Source organism: Suricata suricatta, chromosome 4, assembly GCF_006229205.1.
Source record: "Suricata suricatta isolate VVHF042 chromosome 4, meerkat_22Aug2017_6uvM2_HiC, whole genome shotgun sequence".
NCBI classification, from domain to species: Eukaryota; Metazoa; Chordata; class Mammalia; order Carnivora; family Herpestidae; genus Suricata; species Suricata suricatta.
Window position 1 is genome coordinate 135,377,590 of NC_043703.1, and position 22,116 is coordinate 135,399,705.

At 45.5% G+C, this 22,116-nt stretch overlaps 1 protein-coding gene and 1 long non-coding RNA gene across 2 annotated transcripts in view; one reads left to right on the plus strand and one right to left on the minus strand.

The window, feature by feature from the left end:
• The window catches only part of LOC115290146, a 23,275-nt gene extending 21,814 nt beyond the window's left edge, over window positions 1–1,461 (minus strand). The window contains exon 1 of the long non-coding RNA XR_003907989.1: window positions 687–1,461. This is a non-coding gene — a long non-coding RNA (uncharacterized LOC115290146). The remainder of the gene's footprint in view (window positions 1–686) is intronic.
• Window positions 1,019–9,466, plus strand: LOC115290145 (cytochrome P450 1B1). The gene is made up of 3 exons (XM_029937925.1): window positions 1,019–1,105; window positions 1,489–2,532; window positions 5,549–9,466. The coding sequence occupies exons 2-3, from the start codon at window positions 1,490–1,492 to the stop codon at window positions 6,162–6,164; spliced, it is 1,659 nt and encodes a 552-aa protein (XP_029793785.1). The 5' UTR covers window positions 1,019–1,105; window position 1,489; the 3' UTR covers window positions 6,165–9,466.
• The last annotated feature ends 12,650 nt before the right edge of the window (window positions 9,467–22,116 follow it).

Consider the following 22,116-nt stretch of genomic DNA (forward strand, 5'->3'; position numbering starts at 1 on the left):
CGCCACCTGGGGGGTGGGGGGCCTGTTGCTGCGCGGGAAACCTCGCGGCCAGCTGCGCCCCGCCCGCGCTGGCCTTTGTGTGCCAAGGACCGCCGGGGTCCCGGGGCCGGAGACCGGCGTCTTTTGGGGAGGCTTGATCTCGCCGCCCGAGGTGGAAGGAGAACTTAACGCGCCAGAGGGCCTCATTCGAGGAGCCGATTTGTTTTGCAAGCACGTTAAAATAAAATAACAATTAGGGATGCCGCAAGACAAGCCGCCAACACAACCCGGCTTTCTGCGCCCCCAAGCTTACAGGTTCCCTGTCCCAGCCAGGCGCCCGAGGATCCCGAGCGGGTTTGTCTCGGGGAACGAAGCTCAGTCACCCAGAGGAAAGTGCGGGGGGGAGGGGTCGAGCGCTCCGGGCGGGGAGTCGGGGAGACGTGCTCGCTTGAAGAATGGCTGCGTTACGGGCAGATTCTGTCACCAGCGCGCTTCCGGGAAACTGTGCCTTCGATTGGGAGGGACTGATTAAGACTGGTTTTCCGGCGGATAGAAAATTCGTAAAGCCAAGGCCGTCGGGGAGCGCCGCGACCGCCTCGCGTGACCTCCCGAGCTCTGTGGCCCAGGCTCGCGGACCTGGCCCATCCCGGCGCCCCGCCCCCCGTAAGCCCCGCCCCCCACCAGGTTCTACTCCGCTACATACAGACCTTAACAGCCAGATGGGAGGGATGGCGCGTTCGGATTCTCTGGCTTGACTGTGCAAACGGGCTACGCCTCGGCTACCCCAGCTGTCCTAGGCGAGCGGGGGGCGTGAGCGCTGGGAGTTGACTCCACTCGTCGACCCTCAGTCTCAAGTACGCACGCTGTGAGGAAACCCCAGCTCTGCCGAGGCCCCAGGTATAGCAGGGCTGGGCAAAGGAGGCACCCTTCTCGGTCCCCATCCTAATCCCAGCTCCCCTGGCTCAGACGACACCTAGAGGCTCCAGAGTGGGTGCTCAAGCTCCCAGAGCAGCAGGTGTCCAGGCGAGGCCTCCGACTTCCTGGAGACGTCTTGCCTTCCACGAAGGCTCCAGCCCTATTTCGGAGCTGGCCATCACGCGCTGCTGGAAACCGTGCCACCTCGCAGGTCAGTCTATCCGCGGAGCCGCCTTCCCCCGGCCTCGGGGGGCCGGGGTGGTAGGCACTGAGAAGGGAATTGAGCGCCTCCGCCTTGATGCCCTTCGGGTTGTCCCGGAATTGCCGGAAACGTTACGAGGCTGGAGTTGGGGTGGGGACGGGCAGTCAGGGTCACTGAGAGGTGGAAACACGCTCCTTCCTTCTCCTTTGGGGAATGGGTTTGGGAAGGAAAGAGGCGTCCTCCGCTATTTCCCCAGTGAACCCGCCCTGACGTGCCCCATTCCGGTCTTCCCACCAGCACGAGGTAGCCCGACGCCTAGGGGCTAGGGGTGTGGGGCGCCTGCTCCTTTTTCTGCACACCTGAGTGTCACGCCTTCGCCCTTCTCTCTCCAGCATGGCCACCAGTCTCGGTTCCGACGCTCCCCTGCAGCCGAGCACGCTGTCGACCCATCAGACCACGCTCCTGCTGCTCCTGTCGGTGCTGGCCGCCGTGCACGTGGGCCAGTGGCTGCTGAGGCAGCGGCGGCGGCAGCCGGGGTCCGCGCCGCCCGGCCCCTTCCCTTGGCCGCTGATCGGAAACGTGGCGGCGATGGGCCCGGCGCCGCACCTCTCGTTTGGGCGCCTGGCGCGGCGCTACGGCGACGTCTTCCAGATCCGCCTGGGCAACCGCCCGGTGGTGGTGCTGAACGGCGAGCGCGCCATCCGCCAGGCGCTGGTGCAGCAGGGCGCCGCCTTCGCCGACCGGCCTCGCTTCGCCTCCTTTCGAGTGGTGTCCCGCGGCCGCAGCCTGGCTTTCGGCCAGTACTCCCAGCGCTGGAAGACGCAGCGGCGCGCGGCGCAAAGCACCATGCGAGCCTTCTGCACGCGCCAGCCGCGCAGCCGGCGCGTCCTCGAGGGCCACGTGCTGGGCGAGGTGCGCGAGCTGGTGCAGCTGCTGGTGCGCGGCAGCGCGGGCGGCGCGTACCTCGACCCGCGGCCGCTGACCGTGGTGGCGGTGGCCAACGTCATGAGCGCCGTGTGCTTCGGCTGCCGCTACAGCCACGACGACGCGGAGTTCCGCGAGCTGCTCAGCCACAACGACAAGTTCGGGCGCACGGTGGGCGCGGGCAGCTTGGTGGACGTGTTGCCCTGGCTGCAGCTCTTCCCCAACCCCGTGCGCACCATCTTTCGCGAGTTCGAGCAGCTAAACCACAACTTCAGCAACTTCGTCCTCGACAAGTTCCTGAAGCACCGTGAAAGCCTGCAGCCCGGGGCCGCCCCCCGCGACATGATGGACGCCTTCATCCTCTCCGCGGGAACGGAGGCGGCGGAGGGCTCGGACGATGGCAGCGCGCGCCTTGACCTGGAGTACGTGCCGTCCACTGTCACCGACATCTTCGGCGCCAGCCAGGACACGCTCTCCACCGCGCTGCAGTGGCTGCTCATCCTTTTCACCAGGTAAAACCTCCAGGACGCGTGGGCCGGGCCTTCCTCCCTCTCCCCTCCCCTCCCTTCCCCGCCCCCTGCAAAAGACTAGAAAGTGCTGAGGTCGTGACGGACGCCCAGGGTTTGGGCAGGGTTTGGGGTTTCCCGACACATCCCCATCTCTCGAAGCAGAGATCGCGGCCGGAAAGCGCAGCTCTGGAAGTCGCCGTGCGGGCCGAGACAGCGCACGCGGCCCGCATCGTTGATCTTGTCGCTCGCTACCTCTCCAGTTGGGCGGCAGATTTGTGAGAACCCCGAAAGGCAAGATCTTTTAAGTGTCTGCAGATCGGCCCCGATCTCTGCCTCTCTGGCACAGCAGAAGCAAAATTGGCACGCTTCCGAAAGAAAGGGTAACGGGTAAATATGTTACACAAACACAGGAGCCTAATCGGCTCGGCGAGGCACCCGCACAGATCCGAGGCGGCCCAGCCCCGGCGCCGCAAGCCAGCCGCGCGTCCGGGCTTTGTTCCCGGGCGGAGGAGGCGCTCCGAGGCCGGCCCGGCCAGCAGTTCACCCGCACGGAAGCTTTAGGAAGGCGGCCAGAAACTAGCGGGTCGCGCCGGGTTTAGGAAACCGCCGCGCTTCTAGTGTTAGAAGTGTCCGGGTAAAAAACCGGAGAAGCAGGCACTTTTACCCCGCGCAGAGCAGCGTCTCGAAAGGTAAACGCGGTATCCAGGAGGCGCCCGCGGATGGACTTTTCTGGCGCCGGGCCCGGCTTGATTGGCAAGCTGGCCCGCAGTGCCCACCCCGATTAAGGTCGCCGACCTCTGGGCAGAAGGCCAGTTCGCAGGAAGCAGACAGGTTGCTGGCATAGGGTGTTGCCAGACGTAGAAAATAAAAATAAATTCTACACAGGACATACCTGTACTAAAAGATTAGCCATTGTTTATCTGAAATTTAGATTTAGCAGAGCGGCCTGGTTTTGTCGGGCATCCCTGCTCCAGGGACAGATGTCTCACTCAGGGCAAATCTTGGTTGCCTTGGGAGACCAGAAATCCTGGTGCGATTTCTTGGCGTGCAAGGAAGTGGGGTGGGGGGAAGGGATGCTGAATTTGTTGGTAACCCAGAAACTCCAGGGCAAAGACCACTTCTTTTCTCATTAGAATCCTGCAACCTGTGTGTCCTGAGACCATGCAACTGCTTTTATAAATTGAAGTTTTTGTATACATAAACTTGCTTTTCAGTATTAAGACCCCAGAAACACTATGAGCAATGAGCAGAAGTCAAATAAAAAAAGGTCAGTAATAGGTCAGGAAGAAGACATCCTGAAACGAGCGCATTAGGTCCTTTGCATCCTCTGTAAACACGTAATCTTTTGAAACTGCCTTTTTTTTTTTTAATTATTAGAAACTAAATTGGGCAGCAAAAGTAAATAAAACCATTTTGGAGCCACTTTCAGTTCAATGTAGCTGATGAATACATTTTTCTTCTTTTTAGTGAAAAGACAATAGGACAGGGGTTGGCAAGTTACACTGCTCATTTTTGTATGTAAGTTTTTTTTTTTAATGAAAATACAACCAAGCCCACTCATTTATATATTGTCTATGACCACCTTCATAGTGCAACGCAGAGCTGAATAGTTGGTCTGCAAAGCCTGAAGTATTTACTAGCTGGCCCTTTAAGAAAAAGCTAGCAGACCCTGAGGTATGATATTCATGAAGCAGTTTTTTAAATCACCCGTAATTTCATCCCATACATGCTTAAATTTTTTTTCAGAGATGCAATAATTATTTATTTTTTAACTTCTGACATTTTCACTTATCATAATGGACATTTCCCCATCTTTTAAACTTTATTTTAGTGACTTTTGACAGTGACCTCATATTTTTGCCATAATAACGCCATTTATATACAATCGCTTCTTTTTAACATTGTTGACTGCCTTTTAAAAATTCCATCTATCGTTGTGGTTGGATATGGTTGCACCTGTTGTTTCCTGCACATACATTTCTGGGCATGGATTATTGGGTTTAAAAAGAGTGGGGAAGAGTCACCCTTATGCATTTTGCTATGTACTAAGATTTTGTTTTCCAAAAGGGCCGTACTATTTGTATCGCCACCAGTGAGTATTACAGCTTGTACCATAATCTCTTGAATGCTGGAAGTTTTCTTTTGAACTTAGATGTTCTGTAGCTTTATCTATCGAGATACTAATTTGTGTGAAGTGAGAGGAGTGTGTCTGCTGGAATTAAAAGGAAGATGGGGGGTGGGGAAAGGATCTGTTTTGGGGGATGCTTTTTTTTTTAAGATTTTTTTGTTAATCATTGAGGGATAGCATGATCATGGGAGGAGCAAAGAGAGGGGGAGACACAGAATCTGAAGCAGGCTCCAGGCTCTGAGCTGTCAGCATGGAGCCTGATGCAGGGCTGAAACCCACAAACCTTGCGATCATGACCCAAGCCGAAGTCGGATGCTCAACTGACTGAGCCACCCAGGCACCCACTGGGGACTGCTTTTTAATTTTGATGGGTCCTGGGCACTTATGCCTCTGTAGATTTATTGCCCCATGAAAACTTTTTAATGATATTTTATTACGGTGTTTGTTTAAAAATAAACCTACTAAAATATTCTCTTTGACCTAAACGTTCTTTTTCCCCTCTGATTTTAAAAGAAAGGAAAACGTTTTCACAGGCTCCTGAAAAGTATTGTGGGTCCTTGACATGGTCTGCTGTACCTCATGGAGAAGTGGCCTTGTCTGTTTGGAGCTTTTTCAGGCTGAGAAAACTTAGACTTTTTTTCGACTTATGATAGGAAAGGGAGCGTTAGCCATGTGAGGCTTACTTTGTGAAATAGAACTATTAATTTATCCATCCTGTAATTTAGTGAGAAATTCCATTTTAGTTTTTTGATTTTGTTTTTTGGCTGGAAGTGTTATTTCAGCCACCGATTCAGACAAAGAAAGTGGAATCAAATTGTCATGTGCTTTCTAGGTAAGAGAAGAATTACTTTTCCTCACTCACTTTCTCCTTGTGGATTAACAACCAAACAGGTATCCTGAAGTGCAGGCTCGGGTCCAGGCAGAATTGGACCGAGTCGTGGGTAGAGACCGTCTCCCCTGCTTGGAGGACCAGCCCAACCTGCCCTACGTCATGGCCTTTCTTTATGAAGCCATGCGCTTCTCCAGCTTTGTGCCCGTCACCATTCCTCACGCCACCACTGCCAGTGCCTCCGTCCTGGGCTACCACATTCCCAAGGACACGGTGGTTTTTGTTAACCAGTGGTCCGTGAATCACGACCCGGTGAAGTGGCCTAACCCAGAGGACTTCGATCCAGCCCGGTTCTTGGACAAGGACGGCTTCATCGACAAGGACCTGGCCAGCAGTGTGATGATTTTTTCAGTGGGCAAACGGCGGTGCATTGGGGAAGAGCTTTCCAAGATGCAGCTCTTTCTCTTCATCTCCATCCTGGCTCACGAGTGCAATTTCAAGGCCAATCCAGAGGAATCCTCAAAATTGGATTTTGATTACGGTCTGACCATTAAGCCCAAGTCATTTAAAATCAATGTCACTCTTAGAGAGTCCATGGAGCTCCTCGATAGTGCCGTCCGAAAGTTACAAGCCGAGGAGGACTGCCAGCGCGAGGCCAGAAGCAAGCTGAAATGTTAGAAGTACTCAGGTTTTGCGGGATAGGGAGTAGAATTTTCTAGCTCTGCTGTGCCACTTTCTTGGTTAGCCTCTAAACTGAGCACAAACCAGCTGCCCCCCAGATGATGTGCTTTACACACGTGTGCTCAGATGAGCACTGGGCTATGCGAGAGCTTCTAGAAGATTTTTTGAATCAAAGAATTAAAGGGTCCAAAGAATTTTTATACATAAATCAAGGGCTGGTAACAATAATTTCTTGAGGGAGCATCCTTTGGAGTTTAAACACACATACGCAGACACACAAATGCCCTGAAGGAGGAGTGTTTCGGTGACCATGCCTTCGTGGGTGGGATCCAAGATTAATGTTCCTTGTGCTGAGATCTTGTTCTTAGAAAATTATATTAAGCAAGGGTTCAAAATATATTATTGAATACACAGAGGCAAATACTTTCAGTGTAAGACGTGTGATTGAGGGTGATAAGGGAAAAGTTAAAGGCCAGAAATTCCTTTCATCACCTTTTCAGTAAAAAATAGTTTAGTTAGGCTCTAACATCTATAGATGGATTTATCTTTTTGCCTACTGATATGGTTTCTTTTTTTTTTTTTTTTTTGCAAAAGTCATAAACTCATTTGCTTACAAAGAAATTTAATAGTGGTTGATTTAGTGATTATAGTAGATTTCAGTGATTTGTCATGAATTTTAAAGTTGTAAGTTGTTCAACTGTAAAAAATTCCAAGCCGAGTCATACCTCTCTCAGTTGGAGGCCAAAGTACAGAATTTCAATTATGAGCAAAAAACAAAAACCAAACCAAAAAACACAAGAGAAGCGAAGGAAAAAAAAAAACGCACAACAAAACCAAAAACAAACCAACAACAAAAGATTTACCAGCCCAGCTAAGCTTTAAGTGATGTGATTATACATAATGCACTGATTTCATTCAGTCTTGTAGGTTAAAAATAAAGTCACCAAATACCATTCAATACATATATAATTATTCATAAGCAATACGTATTAGTTATTGTATTATTAAATAGTATTATTTTCGTTAAGTAAAGTTTCTTTCCAGAAGAAGGACCGATCAAAAAGTTTGATTCAACCAACTTTGGGTCATATACACGAAACAAGCCTATTTCGACCTCATGAAAACCAAGTTGAAGCAAAGTCTGTTCTCTGACCCCCAACTTGAATGAGAACTGAATAATTCAAGGTTGGACCTGTAAGATGTGTTCCTCATTACTATACAGCATATTTACTAAAATTATATTCATAATCCAGACTCTTCTTGTGAAATTGATGTAGTGAATATGTTATAATTCTAAACTCTTGGCATGCTTCGATTTTAATTTAATCTTAAAGCCATTCTAATTGTTGAGTTCAGCTTGAAGTTACTGGAAATACAACCATTAGCCTGTGCAAGGCAGAGCAATTTAACCCAGCATCTGCCTGGTGAATAGTGAAAAACGCAATGACTTACCTGGATGTTCTCTTTATTAGAGACAAAGGGAGAAAAACTTCCCATCATAACGGACCTAGTTTTTCTTCTAAATGATTTTTTTTTTAAATAGCATTCATGTCTGTGTTTTGGAAAGTCAGAATCAGAAGGTAGTCTTGGGAGGCTGTTCCAGTGGAACTGATCAGATCGGGTGTCCCGTTCAGGATGGTCAACCCAGTGAGTGGTCGCTTTGGTAACTGTGAAAACATAAAGCCTGAACGAACCGTGTAGGTTCTATTTATGTAAGGATCCTAAAAACCTTAAAAAAAAAAGTGATGGAAGATTAAAGACAGACAAAGTGAAGGTTAGAGCTTTAACTTTCATGGCATGTGGACTTCCGGAGGAAGACATGCAGTGTCCTGAAAGCTTACTCTTCTTGCATTTTATTAAGATGTTTGGAATCTTTTCATCAAATCTATAAAGGAAAGAAGGAGTGCTTGGCAGTTGTGTGTAGGAGTGGTGAGAAAAACGAGTGAGAAACGAAAAGGAAGGAAGTTGGTTATGCATTTCGCCACGCATTCCAAACTAATTAATCTATGGCACAAAAGTTGAAATTTGAACATTTAAAAATAAGACGTTCTGTGGGCCAAGGTTAAATCCCAAGTAGACTTTTAAGAAAAACTACAACGCAGAAGATCTGTTTTGTGATTTGAAATTCTTTTGTTAACAAAAATGTATATAATAAAATCTCATAGCGCTGCCTCCTGAATATGGAGAACTGTGCCAGTATTTTTCAAAGCAACTAAATTCAACTATAGAGGTCAGGCTCACCCAACACGTTTCAATTTTTTTTTTTGTTTGTTTGTCACCAGCTATTTGCAAACATCATCGCCCCAGTGCCCTAAGCAGGACTGAGACAGTGAGATTTCAGGCTGCCTGAGCCCACTGACTCTGAGACGTGTGGTTGCAGGAGTAATTATGTGTCGATCTGGATGCCTCGTTAAGTCGACCAAATCCAGATGGGCTATAATCTGTTTTTGCGTTTGTAGGCTCAGTTCATCCAGCAGTTTTGGCAAGGGAAAAGCCAAGCTTACATACGAGGAGGTAAGGTGGGCGCTGGGAGGTTACCTGGCTTATTTAACACAACCTAGTTTATTTTATATCTTATAACCTCATGAAAGGAAGGAAAGCAAAACCAAAAATAAGCCAATAAAAATAACCGCACTTGGAGGCTACAAGAATGAAGCCACTGGCTCCACAGAAGACCTTATTTTATTTCTTTCAGAAAAAGAATCTATTTGATGCTCACTATTGTAGTCAGAATATCTACTCCAGGTTATTGTGATAGTTAAAGTATGTTGTTCATTAAGCACTTCCTTTAAATATGAAGCTTTGACTTTGTAAGAAAATTGCTTTTTTTTTCTCCAAACAAAAAGACGTCTCAGGTTGTTTTGTGGGTTATCTGAAAGCTTTTCTTTTTCTTTCTTCCTAAAAGCTTTCATGTCTCAGAACTTAGCCTTCACCTGTGAAATGTTATTACGGCCTTAACATTTCCTTATTAGATCTATATTAGATCAAATAGTTGCATAGCATTTATATTAATTTGTATGTTCTTAGCTATGATACGCAGTGTGATACTTTAGTAGATGTTCATAACTCTATGGTAGCTTTTTATTTAACCGTTTCTTATTTTGTATTTTATCACTTATGCTTTTAATATGTACAGAGCAACTATAATGCGTAGTTGGAACTGAAATCCATTTTGGGGACACAGCATGAATATGTATCTTTTGCTGTTTGATGTGCCCAATTAAAAACATTCTGTATCTGTAATTTGTCTATAACAGGACACCATCGCCCAATAATAAAAATCACTTTCATTATCTTGTTATGAAGTTTTACTTTATGTTGTAGCAAATGTAGCCTAATGTATCTTTCCTTTCAACTACTACTTATAAGTGTGAGTTAAACTGTTGCATCACAAACATTTTATTTGCCCATTTTACATATTAGGCTGTTTGCTTTTTTTTTTTTTAAACAGGCTTTCAGCATTCAGTTTCCTACCAAATTCCTCATCTCTATATTTCTGAATTTATGAGAACCAACACAGAAGTTAAAATTCAACAGCAAATATCTAGCAAAGGAAATGTCAGCTTTTAATTAAAAATTTTTTTTGACGTTTTATTTTATTTTTTGAGTGACAGAGAAAGCATGAGCAGGGGAGGGGCAGAGTGGGAGGGAGACACAGAATCTGAAGCAGGCTCCAGCCTCCAAGCTGTCAGCACAAAGCCCAACGTGGGGCTCCAACCAACAAATGCAAGATCATGACCTGAGCTGAAGTCGGACGCTTAACTGACTGAGACACCCAAGTTCCTCGAAAAGATTTTAATTCAGTTGATACACATTCATCCATTCATTTTGAAGGCACGTGTGCCTTCACTAACAAATGCATCTCAGGTCCAGTAAAATAGGATGGCTGAAAGCATTCTGTCACATGCTATGTGGAAATAGTTTCTGCTGCCCTTTTTGCTGGGTGTAAGATGGGACTTCACAGGGCCTCTGGTGTGACTCTCCAGGCTTTCAGGGCTGCGCCCTCACAAGACGGCAGGGTGTGAGGTACCAAGGCCCCTTATTTCTCCCAGACCTAAGCTCCCGTGACTGTGAAAACAGGAAGAGAAATCATGAAGTAAAACAACCCACAATGTCATTGATACTTCGACTTGACAGTATCACTTCAGCAACTGAAAGGTATGGCTATCCACTGGTTTAAGAGAATACTCACTTGTTTTTCCGATGTGCTAACATAGTATCTTTGAAATGGTCACGCAGGTTTAGGACAAGCGAACTAAGTTTTCCCACAGGTGAAATCTTAACAAAATTGTAATCAGGGTCAGGCATGTGCAAAAGTGTTGCACAGAGTTGAATTCTCCCCAGTCAATCCTCTAAAATATAAGGCTGGAGTGCGGGGTGGGAAATGCAGGTAGCTTCAGACATAAGACAGGCTTGATCATTGCAAACTCATAGAGGTTTTTTCCATAGCCTTGAAGCCACTCCATTTTTTTCTTTTCTTTTCTTTTCTTTTTTTTTTTTTTGCATAAGCGCTACAGAAATTTGGCTGTTAACAGTCCCTTAATTCACCTCAGTGACTCACACTCTCTGCTTTCCAGCTATGACCTACTAGTTATGATCCTCAGGGAAGGGAAGAAAAAGAAAGGAATACATTCAGAGGCAATTATTTTTAATGGGGAAGATTGGAGAAAATGCAGTTTAAATAGATATGGGCAAGCTATCAGCAAACAAGAGCTTATGCCCGTGGCTCCCAATGCACTTACAAGCCGTGTGGTCTTCATGAATACTTCCCAACATGCGTCAGGTATGAGGGAAAGAAATTCAACTAGGATATGCCAGCACGTACTATGTTTGAATCACCATACTAAGCATTATCTCACAATAGCTCTGGGCAGGAGGCAGTAAAGTAACTTGCCAAAAGTGTACATCTAGGAGTGGCAGCGTCTGGATGCTTCCCAGAGATGAAACTTGACTCCAAAGCCCATTGTCTTTATGCTGTAGTGTGTCACCTCCCCGCGTGGCTGAGTTTGGGTGGACAATCTAGTCTATTTTTCAGTCCTATGATGCTTGGGTTTCACAGCGGTGTGCCTCCTCCATCTAGGGCACATCCCACACTATGGTCAGGTTGGGACTGGCATTGTTGAAGTCCCAAGAAGACTCACACTACTCCTCTCTCCTGAGAAAAGCATCCTCAAACTGTTCCTTACAAAAAAGAAAGAAGAAAGAGAGGAAGGGAGGGAGGAAGGAAGGAAGGAAAGAAGGAAAGAAGGAAGGACAGAAGGGAGAAAGGAAAGAAGGAAGGAAGCTCATGCTTTGTTTTATAATCCTAAAACCTCTGTCCTATAATCTGTTTGGGCCAGGGATCCTTGCTTGAACCAAAGGCCATCTGTAGGGTGGACCAGTTGCCCATCAAGTGGCCTGATTCAAGAACTCTCTTTGATTGGGATGCATCGCACTGGATATCGGCTCATGTGACCAATCAGAACCTCTCCTGCTCTCAGCTAACTTGGGGAGGGTAAACACAGAAAACTGGCCAGAGAGAGTACAAAACCAAGGCATGAATGAGACAGGCATGTCGATGGAAGGCCTGCCTTTGAAAACAGCTTCCTGGAGCCACTGAAACTGGCATTGGACCACTTGAGATCCCTTTAGGTGATACGTTAAATATACCAACTAGCTAAATAAATATTATGCTGAATAAACAACACAATATTCTACAAATTGCACAATATAGCAACACAAACCCAACAGCCACTGAGATCCCTTCAGGTGGGAGTAAAGAATCACTCCACCAGCCTGAAAAATCTTCCAGGCTCTTTAAAAAATTTTTCAGTCCTGTTTTTTATTCCTATCTGTCCGCTTTTGTTTGTCTCCCTCTCTTGGTGCTTGATGGATACTTTTTATTTGCATGTGTTCCAGCAAAGTTTGTATCACTGTTTTATATACATGTGGTTTTAATTTGTGCGAGTGCTCTCTAGGTCTCATCCTGTTGTTTAGTCTTTTACATACAATATTTTCAGTATTGTCTAATCCCCTGGCTTCCAACCACTGCCTCCTGCCCCCAGGGGTTCATCTATCACATTTTCTCTGGCCAAGTGTTGGGGACGGGCACCCAAATGGCCTCCAACTTCATGTGTCCCCAAATAATGCTGCAAGGAACATTTTCGTATATGTCCCCTTGTGGACCCGTGAAAAATGTGTAATACACATTATGCCCATGATTGGAATTGCTAGGTCGGCAAGTCTGTGTCTATGTAATTTAAGGATTGTAAGCATGTTCTCTAGAATGCCAACCAGCCACACTCCCGTCAGCTCTGCACAACGGTCCTCTTATTCCTACATCCCTACCAACGCATGGAATGACCTCCTTATTTTTTACATGAAATATACTGTTTAAGGTCTAATGCATTAAATTGATTTTTTTCAAAGAGACATCTACACTCATTTTTCAGTATGTCCTGTAGATATATTTGTATTTATATCCCCATCTCCTCTCTCAGATGTTACATTCATTAACAGCAGGTACCAGGTGTCAACAACTTTGTTATTGAGTAGACATTTTGCATATAAATTATGAATGAACAAAGGAGTGAATTCTATTAAATCTGCTTCTCAGCAGTAATGATACCTTCATTTTTCCGCAGATTTCATTTTCTTTTTTTTAATTTTTAACATTTATTTATTGCTGAAGACAGAGAATGAGGGGGGAGGGGCAGAGAGGGAGGGAGACACAGAATCTGAAGCAAGCTCCAGGCTCTGAGCTGTCAGCACAGAGCCTGATGTGGGGTTCGAACCCACAAACCTCAAGATCATGACCTGAGCTGAAGTCGGATGCTTACCCGACTGAGCCACCCAGGTGCTCCCTCAGACTCCATTTTCAATCAGTGCCCTTGAAGTCTGATCTCAGTTTCTTCTCCTGGCTTCAGTGTAAAGCCTATTGAAGATTTTTAGGTTCTCTCTAACTCACTCTGAAACAAGCAGAAATACCAACCCTGGGTCTTTATCCTATGGTGTGAACAATGGCTTTCCAACATTTTTTTTTACCATAATCCACAGTAGATCTATTTTGCATTATGACTTAGTATGTACGTATGTATGTAATTATGAGCTTACATACTTATATAAAATACTATTTACCGTTGTCTTCTGTGATGCAATCTGTTTTTAAATCTATTCCATTGTTTTTCATTAAAAATGCACTGTAATGAGATATCACCACAAACCTATGATAGAGGCCAAATTGAAAACCAAACACCTAATAATAGCAAATGCTAGAGCTAATGTAAAGCTACTAGGGCTTTCAAACATTGCTGGTGGGGAGTCCAAAACGGCACAGCAAGCCTGCACTGAGGTATTCATCCTTCAGAGATGAAAATTGGTTCACATAAAAGCTTGGCGTTAACATTTATAGCAGCTTTATTGACAATCACCAAAGACTGGAGGCGACCTAAGTGTGTTTCAGCAGGTGTTGGCTAAACCAACCTTGCTGCATCCGTACAAAGGAGTGACACTAGCAACAAGAAGCCGCGAACTCAATTGATCTCTGCAACAGCTTGGCTGAATCTCAAGGGAAAACCACTGAGTAAAAGAAGCCATCTTCAACTGGCTGTGTACTATATGAATCCAGCTACGTGACAATCCCATAAAGACAAAACTAAAGTGATGGAGAGCAGATCACGGTTGCCAAGGGTTACGGGTGAAGGGAGGCCGTGTCTATAGGGCTTTGATGGAATTTTGCGGGATGGTTTCTGATTGTGAGCAATAGTTACCCGGATCTCTAGGTGTATTAACATTTATAAAACTGTTCATTAAAATAGACTGAAAAATATTTTAAAGGAGCGTTGGTGCACAGGAGCATTAACGAAGCAGTTAGCACAGCAGCTGCCGGCAGACATAGAAGCACCGAATGAAGGTCAAGTCCAGGTGTGTGAACCGGGGTTGTGTGTTGAGTCCTTGTAGGCTGAGGGAAAAGGGTGGTGCCAGGTTCTCAGAGCAGAGCAGGGAAGTAGGACACCAGCGTCTGAGAGAACGACAGCAGCTAAAAGCCATGGGTTGGAACGTGCCACTCGGTGCAATTTAAATTCAATACCGTAGTGTTGACTGAGCACCTACTAAGTGGCAGGCCCTGTTCTGGGCACTACAGATTTAACAGTGAAAAAGATATGTAGCTCTGAGCTCATGGAGCTGATATTCTAATGGAGTGGGTGTGCAGAAAGAAATAAAATAAGATTTTATTATCAATATATAAAATATTTATAAATTTTCTTATAAATAAAATAAGAAAAGAAAAATAAAATTTTGGTTAATAATAAGTGCCAAGGTGCCATAAAGATGATGAAACAGAGTGGTGAGTGTGTGGGGGGGGGCCAGGGGGGTGAGGACTCTAGAATAAGCAGTCAGGGAAGCCTTTCTGAAGGAGGTGGCCCGAAGGAGTAGAATTAAGGACAAGTGTCCTCTTCCTCACACCTTATGTGCGGGAAATCACCAGCACTGAGTTTTCAGACAATAAATTAATTACCTTTAAAAAAGAAAAGCTGGTTACAACTCATTAAATTGATTCTATGGCCACTAATGAGTCATAGCCCACAGTCTGAAATAAAATGATTTTAATACACCAATGACAGATGTTGGCAAGCCCTTAATTAGCTTTGGCTTTTGGTTTTGCCACATAGTATCACTATGGTCCAGACGGTTTCCTGCCTTTGACTCCCCGCTCATTCGTGATCATATTCTGCTGGGACCACTGAAGCGGTTCCAATTTCTGGAGAATTACCAGCAAGCAGGCTGTCTATGTACGTAAGTTATGTTGGCGCTGATATTCTTGACAATGAGGCCTTGAAAAACACAAGTTAAAATAGCCTGTGAGTTTTTTTAACTTCACATGCAGCAAAGGATTTCAGATGAGTTCTCTGGAGCACTTAATGGATCTTCTTTTGGAATATTTCATAGACTCTCCCTCTGGCCCTCGAATGAAACTTTTACTATATCTGATTGCAAAGGATTTCCACTCTCACGTCAGCAGGCTTGCTGAGAAGATCGAGCAGCCTGGGGTCACTGTGTCCAGGATCTCACATCCCTGGAATTGTACTGCGTGTCTGGCAATGTTTTCTTTGTGTGCCTCTCTCTACAGCTGCACCGCTCAGCCCTGGCTATTGTCTAGGCCCTGGGACACCAGAGCTCAGGTCACGCCCAGCTTTGAGAGCGTCACACAGTTCCATCCCCACACTTAACGAAAGCGGCTAGTGTTCCCTGGGGTCTGGCCGGCTCTGTGCTGGCCCCTGTGATGCCTCCTCTGGTTCTTACCCCCCTCACATTTTACTGCTGCCCTGCTTCAGTGGGCCAGGAAGGCACCTCGCTTCTTCCTGCTGCCCTTCCCAGCAACCATCATTTTAAGACTCCGCTTCTGCAATTTCCACAGCCTCTGAGCAAATCCAATTGGCACCCTGTTTTCTTAGCGCTTGGCATTGGCATTGAGGGAAAAAGTGGGGAAACACAGGCTGGACAAAGAGGTGGAAGAATAGGGTTGATTTTTTACTGTTGTGTTTTCCAATGTGGCTTCCAGAAACTCATTGTGCTAAAAAGTGGAGCCAGCCAGTTTGCCACTTAGTTTTAATTTTTAACTTCAAGAGATTGTTCTGGAAACATCTATCAGGGCTTTGTTAACAAAACCCAGTGTCCCCCACAGCCTCATTTTTTTGTGAGGGGTTCGGTCCATGATCCTGTTCAGAGCTGTTTCTTGGCTCAGCTGAGTTCAGCTCTTTCCCATTTTCTTTGCCCAACCTGCCCCCTGCCTCTCCCTTGTGTCTGAGCTCAGACCTCACCTTCTTCTTCTTTTTTTTTTTTTAATTTACTTCCAAGTTAGTTAGCATATACTGCAACAATGATTTCAGGAGTAGATTCCTTAATGCCCCTCCCCTGTTTAGCCCATCCCCCCTCCCACAGCCCCTCCAGCAACCCTCTGTTTGTTCTTTATATTTCTAAGAGTCTTTTATGTTCTGTCCCCCTCCCTGTTTTTTTAAAATTATTTTTGCTTCCCTTTCTTTATGTTCAGCTCTTTTGTATCTTAAAGTCCTCATACGAGTGAAGTCATATGATATTTGTCTTTCTCTGACTAATTTCGCTTAGCATGATACCCTCTAGTTCCATCCACATAGTTGCAAACGGCAGGATTTCATTCTTTTTGATTGCTGAGTAATACTCTATGGTGTGTGTACACACATCTATATATACACATATGTGGTGTGTGTACATGTATATATACGTAAATATATCTTCTTGATCCATTCATCATCAATGCACATTTGGGCTCTTTCCATACTTTGACTACTGTTGATAGCACTGCTATAAACATTGGGGTGTGTGTGTCCCTTCAAACAGCACACCTGTATCCCTTGGGTAAATACCTAGTAGCTCAATTGCTGGGTCATAGGGGAGTTCTATTTTTAATTTTTTGAGGAAACTCCATTTTTCCAGAGTGGCTGCACCAGTTTGCATTCCCACCAGCAGTGCAAAAGAGATCTTCTTTCTCTGCATCCTGGCCAACATCTGTTGTTGCCTGAGTTGTTAATGTTAGCTATTCTGACAGGTGTGAGGTGGTATCTCACTGTGGTTTTGATTTGTATTTCCCTGATGATGAGTGATGTTGAGCATTTTTCATGTGCCTGTTGGCCATGTGGATGTCTTCTTCAGAGAAGTGTCTGTTCATGTCTTTAGCCCATTTCTTCATGGAATTATTTGTTTTTTGGGTGTTGAGTTTGATAAGCTCTTTATAGATTTTGGATACTAACCCTTTATCTGATATGTCGTTTGCAAATTTCTTCTCCCATTCTGTTGGTTGTCTTTTAGTTTTGCTGATTGTTTCCTTTTCTGTGCAGAAGCTTTTTATTTTGATGAGGTCCCTATAGTTCATTTTTGTTTTTGTTTCCCTTGCCTCCGGAGACGTGTTGAGTAAGAAGTTTCTGCAGCCAAGGTCAAAGAGGTTCTTGCCTGCTTTCTCCTCGATGATTTTGATGGCTTCCTGTCAGACCTCACCTTCTAAATTAAGCCTACATTGACCTCCCTCGCAGACACTCTCAGCTCGCCTTATCTTACTCGACTTTTTCTGTTTCTTTTTCTTTCTTTTTCATAGTACATCCCTCCTGTTAATATAACATAAATTTAACCTTTCCATCTTGCTTGTGGTTTCTTGTCTGTTTGTAATGGACTTCGCTCCAGAGAATGGAAGAATGGGCATCTTTATGTTGCTCAGAAAGGTCCCTCTAAGGTTTTCTGCACAACATTTGCCTGATCCGATTATTGCCTAAATAAACAATCCATTCACACATACATAAAATTAGTTAATTTTTGTCCTATAGGCCTGTGCTGCCCAATAAGATAGCCATTAGTCACACGTGGCTATTTAAATTTAAAGTAATTAAGGGGCACCTGAGAGGCTCAGTGGGTTAAGCATCTGACTTTTGATTTGGGCTCAGGTCATGATCTCATGGTTGTGAGATCCGTGCTGGGCATGGAGCCCGCTTGAAATTCTCTCTCCCTCCTTCTACCCTCCCCTGCCTCAAACAAACAAACCAATAAATCAATCAGTAAATAAATAAATTTAAAGTGATTAATTTTGAAAAAATTAAAGTTCATCTCCTCAGTCATACTGGTTGTATTTCAGGTGGTCCATAGTCACACGTGGCTAATGGTTACTATTATGGACAGTACAGATAGAAAACATTTCCATCCCAGCGGAAACTTCTGTTGGACTGCACTGCTACAGATGAATCAGTTTGTCAATATATTGTATTTTTTATTCAAACGATAGCTATCTATTTAGTATCTCCTTAGAGTAAGGTACCAGGTAAGAAATCCGTGTTGCACAAGGGAGATTCAAAGAAATTGCCTCTTTCAGCAAGCGGGTCTGAAAATAAATATAATATGAAGAGATATGGGTCAAAAGACTTGAGATAGATACAGATAAAGTACTGCAGGAATTCAAAAGAAGGAGAGATTCATATTTTCCAGTTTGGGGTAGGAAATCAAGGAGGACTTCTTGGAGGAGGTGGGTCTGTAACAGAAAACTGCCCATTACTGGATTTCAGAAGCACAGAACACTCAACACCTTGCGAATACCGGAGGAGAGGACCTGTATAAAGTAATAACCTGGTGGGAAAGTTAATTCCAAACAAGGAGATGAACAGGGATAATTCCCATGGCTTTGGAGTTCGGCTTTTACTTCTCCCTCACCTTTGCCTGGGGACTACGACTGTTTTCTACATTTTCAAACTGTTGGCAAATTCTCTCCCTGGGCTCATTTACCCTCTCCTCTGAGCCCATAGGTGCTGACTCATGACTAACCTGGCCTTCACTTACAGGTGGTGAACCCAAAACTCCCAGTGGACAATAAACTCAGGTCAGAGGAACAAGGAGTAGGGGGAGCACAGTTATTTCTAGAGAAAACAATTAAATTTCTAAGAGCTGGTGTCGTTCTCTCATGCCACTAACGGAGTTTGAATATTTCTGGAGTGTTAATCCGATATCATTTGGCTAGCCTCAATGGGCTCCCGTGGCCACCGGCCATCCAAATAGATGAGTTTTCCATGGTTTACACCGGAGGTCAGCAAACCGTGGCCCATGGACCAAACCTGGCCCATGGCTTATTTCTTTCAGCTTGGGAGCTACGACTGTTTTCTACATTTTCAAACTGTTGGCAAATTCAAAAGAAGAATAATATTTAGCGACACGCGGACATTTTTATGAAACTCAAGTCTCCATATAAATAAGGTTACGCTGGAATACCACTACATTCATGTCTTTGCTTTCTGTCTATGTTTTCCTGCTACAGCGGCAGGACTGACACATTGTGACAGAGACCAGGTGGCCTGCAAAGCCTGGAATATTTACTCTCTGGCCCTTTACAGACTAAGAGTGCCAATCCTTTTTTGATGGGTCTGTACTGTCAACTTCTGGAGACAGCAGCAAATATTGATGATAACCTCCTGCTTCTCAAGCCCTTTCTGGATGACAACATACTTCCCAGGGCACCATTTTCACCTCTGTCCTGAATTGTCCTGGGCTCCGCCGGAGCTCTGACAGGCTGCTGCCACCTCACAGACAGACAGGGACCCACAAAGCCAATAACTCCCCAAATGAGGTCATTAGGGAGCAGAAACAGGTCAAAGGCATTTTTTCACAGCAGCTACATTCAGGCAAAGTTCAGACCCATGCAGTGCAATTGCATCCCTAAAACAAAATCGAAAACCAATTCTTTTCCTCTTCCCGAACTATTTGGTTTCTGTACGTTTATATCATTTGAGAGGATGCCCCTCACAATTATTACGCATAGCCTAAGATAATACAACCAATCCAGTTAGTGAAATTCTTCCTTTTACATGGTCACAGGGGACGCTCGGAAGTGTGTTTTGGGGCAACTCACATATGTTTTTATAGGCAGAGCGCAGTAAGTCCCGCGTAATTGCATACACATTCAGATCAACCAGGCCATCATTTATTCACATTCAATTTATGCTTCTTTTTAAAATTTTTTTTTAACATTTATTCATTTTTAAGAGACAGAGCTCAAGCAGGGGAGGAGCAGAGAGAGAGGGAGACACAGAATCTGAAGCAGGCTCCAGGCTCTGAGCTGTCAGCACAGAGCCCGACGTGGGGCTCGAATCCATGAACCACGAGATCATGACCTGAGCTGAAGTCGGACACTTAACCGACTGAGCCACCCAGGCGCCCCTCCAATTTATGCTTCTAATCACTGTTAAGGACTGTTTTGTTATTTAAAAAAACTGCTATAAAAATCAGCATGTTTCCTGGTTCATCGGTGTTCGTTCTCTGCTCGTGGAGACACACTCCTGCACCCCAAACACAGCAGGCTGGATGCAGCAATGGTTTCATATCAAGTGCTCTGGAAATAAAGATTAGAAAATGCCTAATTCTCCCAGCGATTGTGGGCAGATGAGGGTTAGGAATGGCTCCGAAGATGAGGTTACATGTGCACCAGGCCTACAAAGATGGGTTGGGTTGACCAGAAAGACACGGTTCTGGGGAAGGAGATGAGAAGGTTCTAGACCAGGCCCTGAGGAAGGCAAGGGGCTGTCTTATTCCCTGCTGGGTCTCCAGTGCTTGGGATGGGGCTTGTGTGTGTGCCGTACACGCCTGTGGAATGAGTGAGTAGGACGTGTGTAGGGTGGTGCTAATCCAGATGGAGTGGGAGTGGGTGTTTGTATGCTTAGCAACATGCTCTTTGGGAACCAATCGTAGGGATGAGACGAGGCTGACTTTTAACATGTTATTGCACGCGTCGGTGGATAAATAAATAGCTCGTCTTGGGACCCCCTGGGAAGAGCTTGTACTCACTCTGCAGCAGCATTTCTGAAGCTTTCTCCTGCTCTGGCATCGGTGGTAGACGTTGTGCACGTGTTTGACATTCCCGTGAAACCTCCAAAATGGCCCAGGACATTCAGCTAAGAGTACCGAGGTGCCCAACTGTTAACGACATGTCAGCAACAGCCACGCATGGGCTGTGTGGTCTTAGGTGAGACACGGTGTGCATCTCTGGCTATTGTATTTAGAAGGCACTATTGATTCTCTCACTCAAAAAAGCATATCAAAATTCAAGTGAGCAAGTTATATTATCATAGCAATAATCTTAAATCAACTGATCTCACTGATTTATTTCTAAGGGATATTATTTGTGCTTGTTGGTACTTTATTTTTATGAGCAAATTACTTTTCAATCTCACAGTGAATCACAATATAACAGCTGGGGCACCTGGGTGACTCAGTTGGCTGAGCATCCGACTCTGGCTCTGGCTTATCATTCGTGGGTTCGAGCCCCGAGTTGTGCTCTGAGCCAACAGCTCAGAGTCTGGACCTTGCTTTGGATTCTGTGTCTCCCTCTCTCTCTGCCCCTCCCCCACGTGTGCATGCACTTGCGCACTCTCTCTCAAAAATAAGTAACTAAACATTTAAAAAGGTCTGACAACTGGGTTTGTGAGCCACTGCTTTGTATTTCAAAAAGATTTGAAATATTTTTGGCAGTCATGGAGTTAGCAACCGAGGATCCATTCCATATGGCGATTTTTCTGAAGCACAAATTTGAATCCCATGACCAGTGAGGCCAGAGGATGGGAGTTCCTCCATCAGCTAGTGAGCCCAGCCCACTGCCCACCTGCCAATGACCACATAGCAGTAACATTTTCTACTTGACTTCAGAGTCCCTGTGATCCCTGGGAACTGATTAAGAGCAAAAGCTTGTAGAAAGTGGCCCCAGGAAAAACAGCAGCTGCTGGTGATGACAGCAAGACAGAGATGCAGTCAGACAAAGAAGGATCCTGAGGCGGGTTCATCCATGCCCATGGAGAATCATTAAGAATACACAGGTCACTCCGAATTTTCATTTCCACTCGACTGCATTGTACAAGGGGCGTGTACAACTCTGCTACCATTCACAAACACCTCCAGACACATCCCACATGACTGGGAAGGGTCAGCCATATCTCTGCAACACTTCTTTGGCAATTTGTTTTGCTATGACTCTGCATGACCCTGAAGAACGAGTTGGCAAATCAAAGATAAGCATCAAACGAGACTTGGTCTAATTGCATAAATTCCAGATTGATGAAGCCTGCGCTAATGAGGTTTCATGCCCTAAAGGAAGCTTAATCCCCGACACCAGGGTTGGGGATGTCTTTCCTGAAGAGGCACAGGCCCTGGGGTGCAGCCCGCCTCACGAGGCCTCGTTGGAACTTGCTTTCCCTCTCTGCATCTCCGATTTTGGCACTTAAACATAACGTGCCCTTCACAATTCTTTCCAGGTAATTCTTCCAGGTGGAAGATTCACAAAAGCACAGGATTACCCATGAGCCTTCTCCATACACTGCTCCACTGTCTTGTTTCATTCTGATACTTAGGCCTCAGCCATTGGTGTTGTCCAACTTGAGTTATAAAGTCTGGTGAATCTCTCTCATGGCCAGGA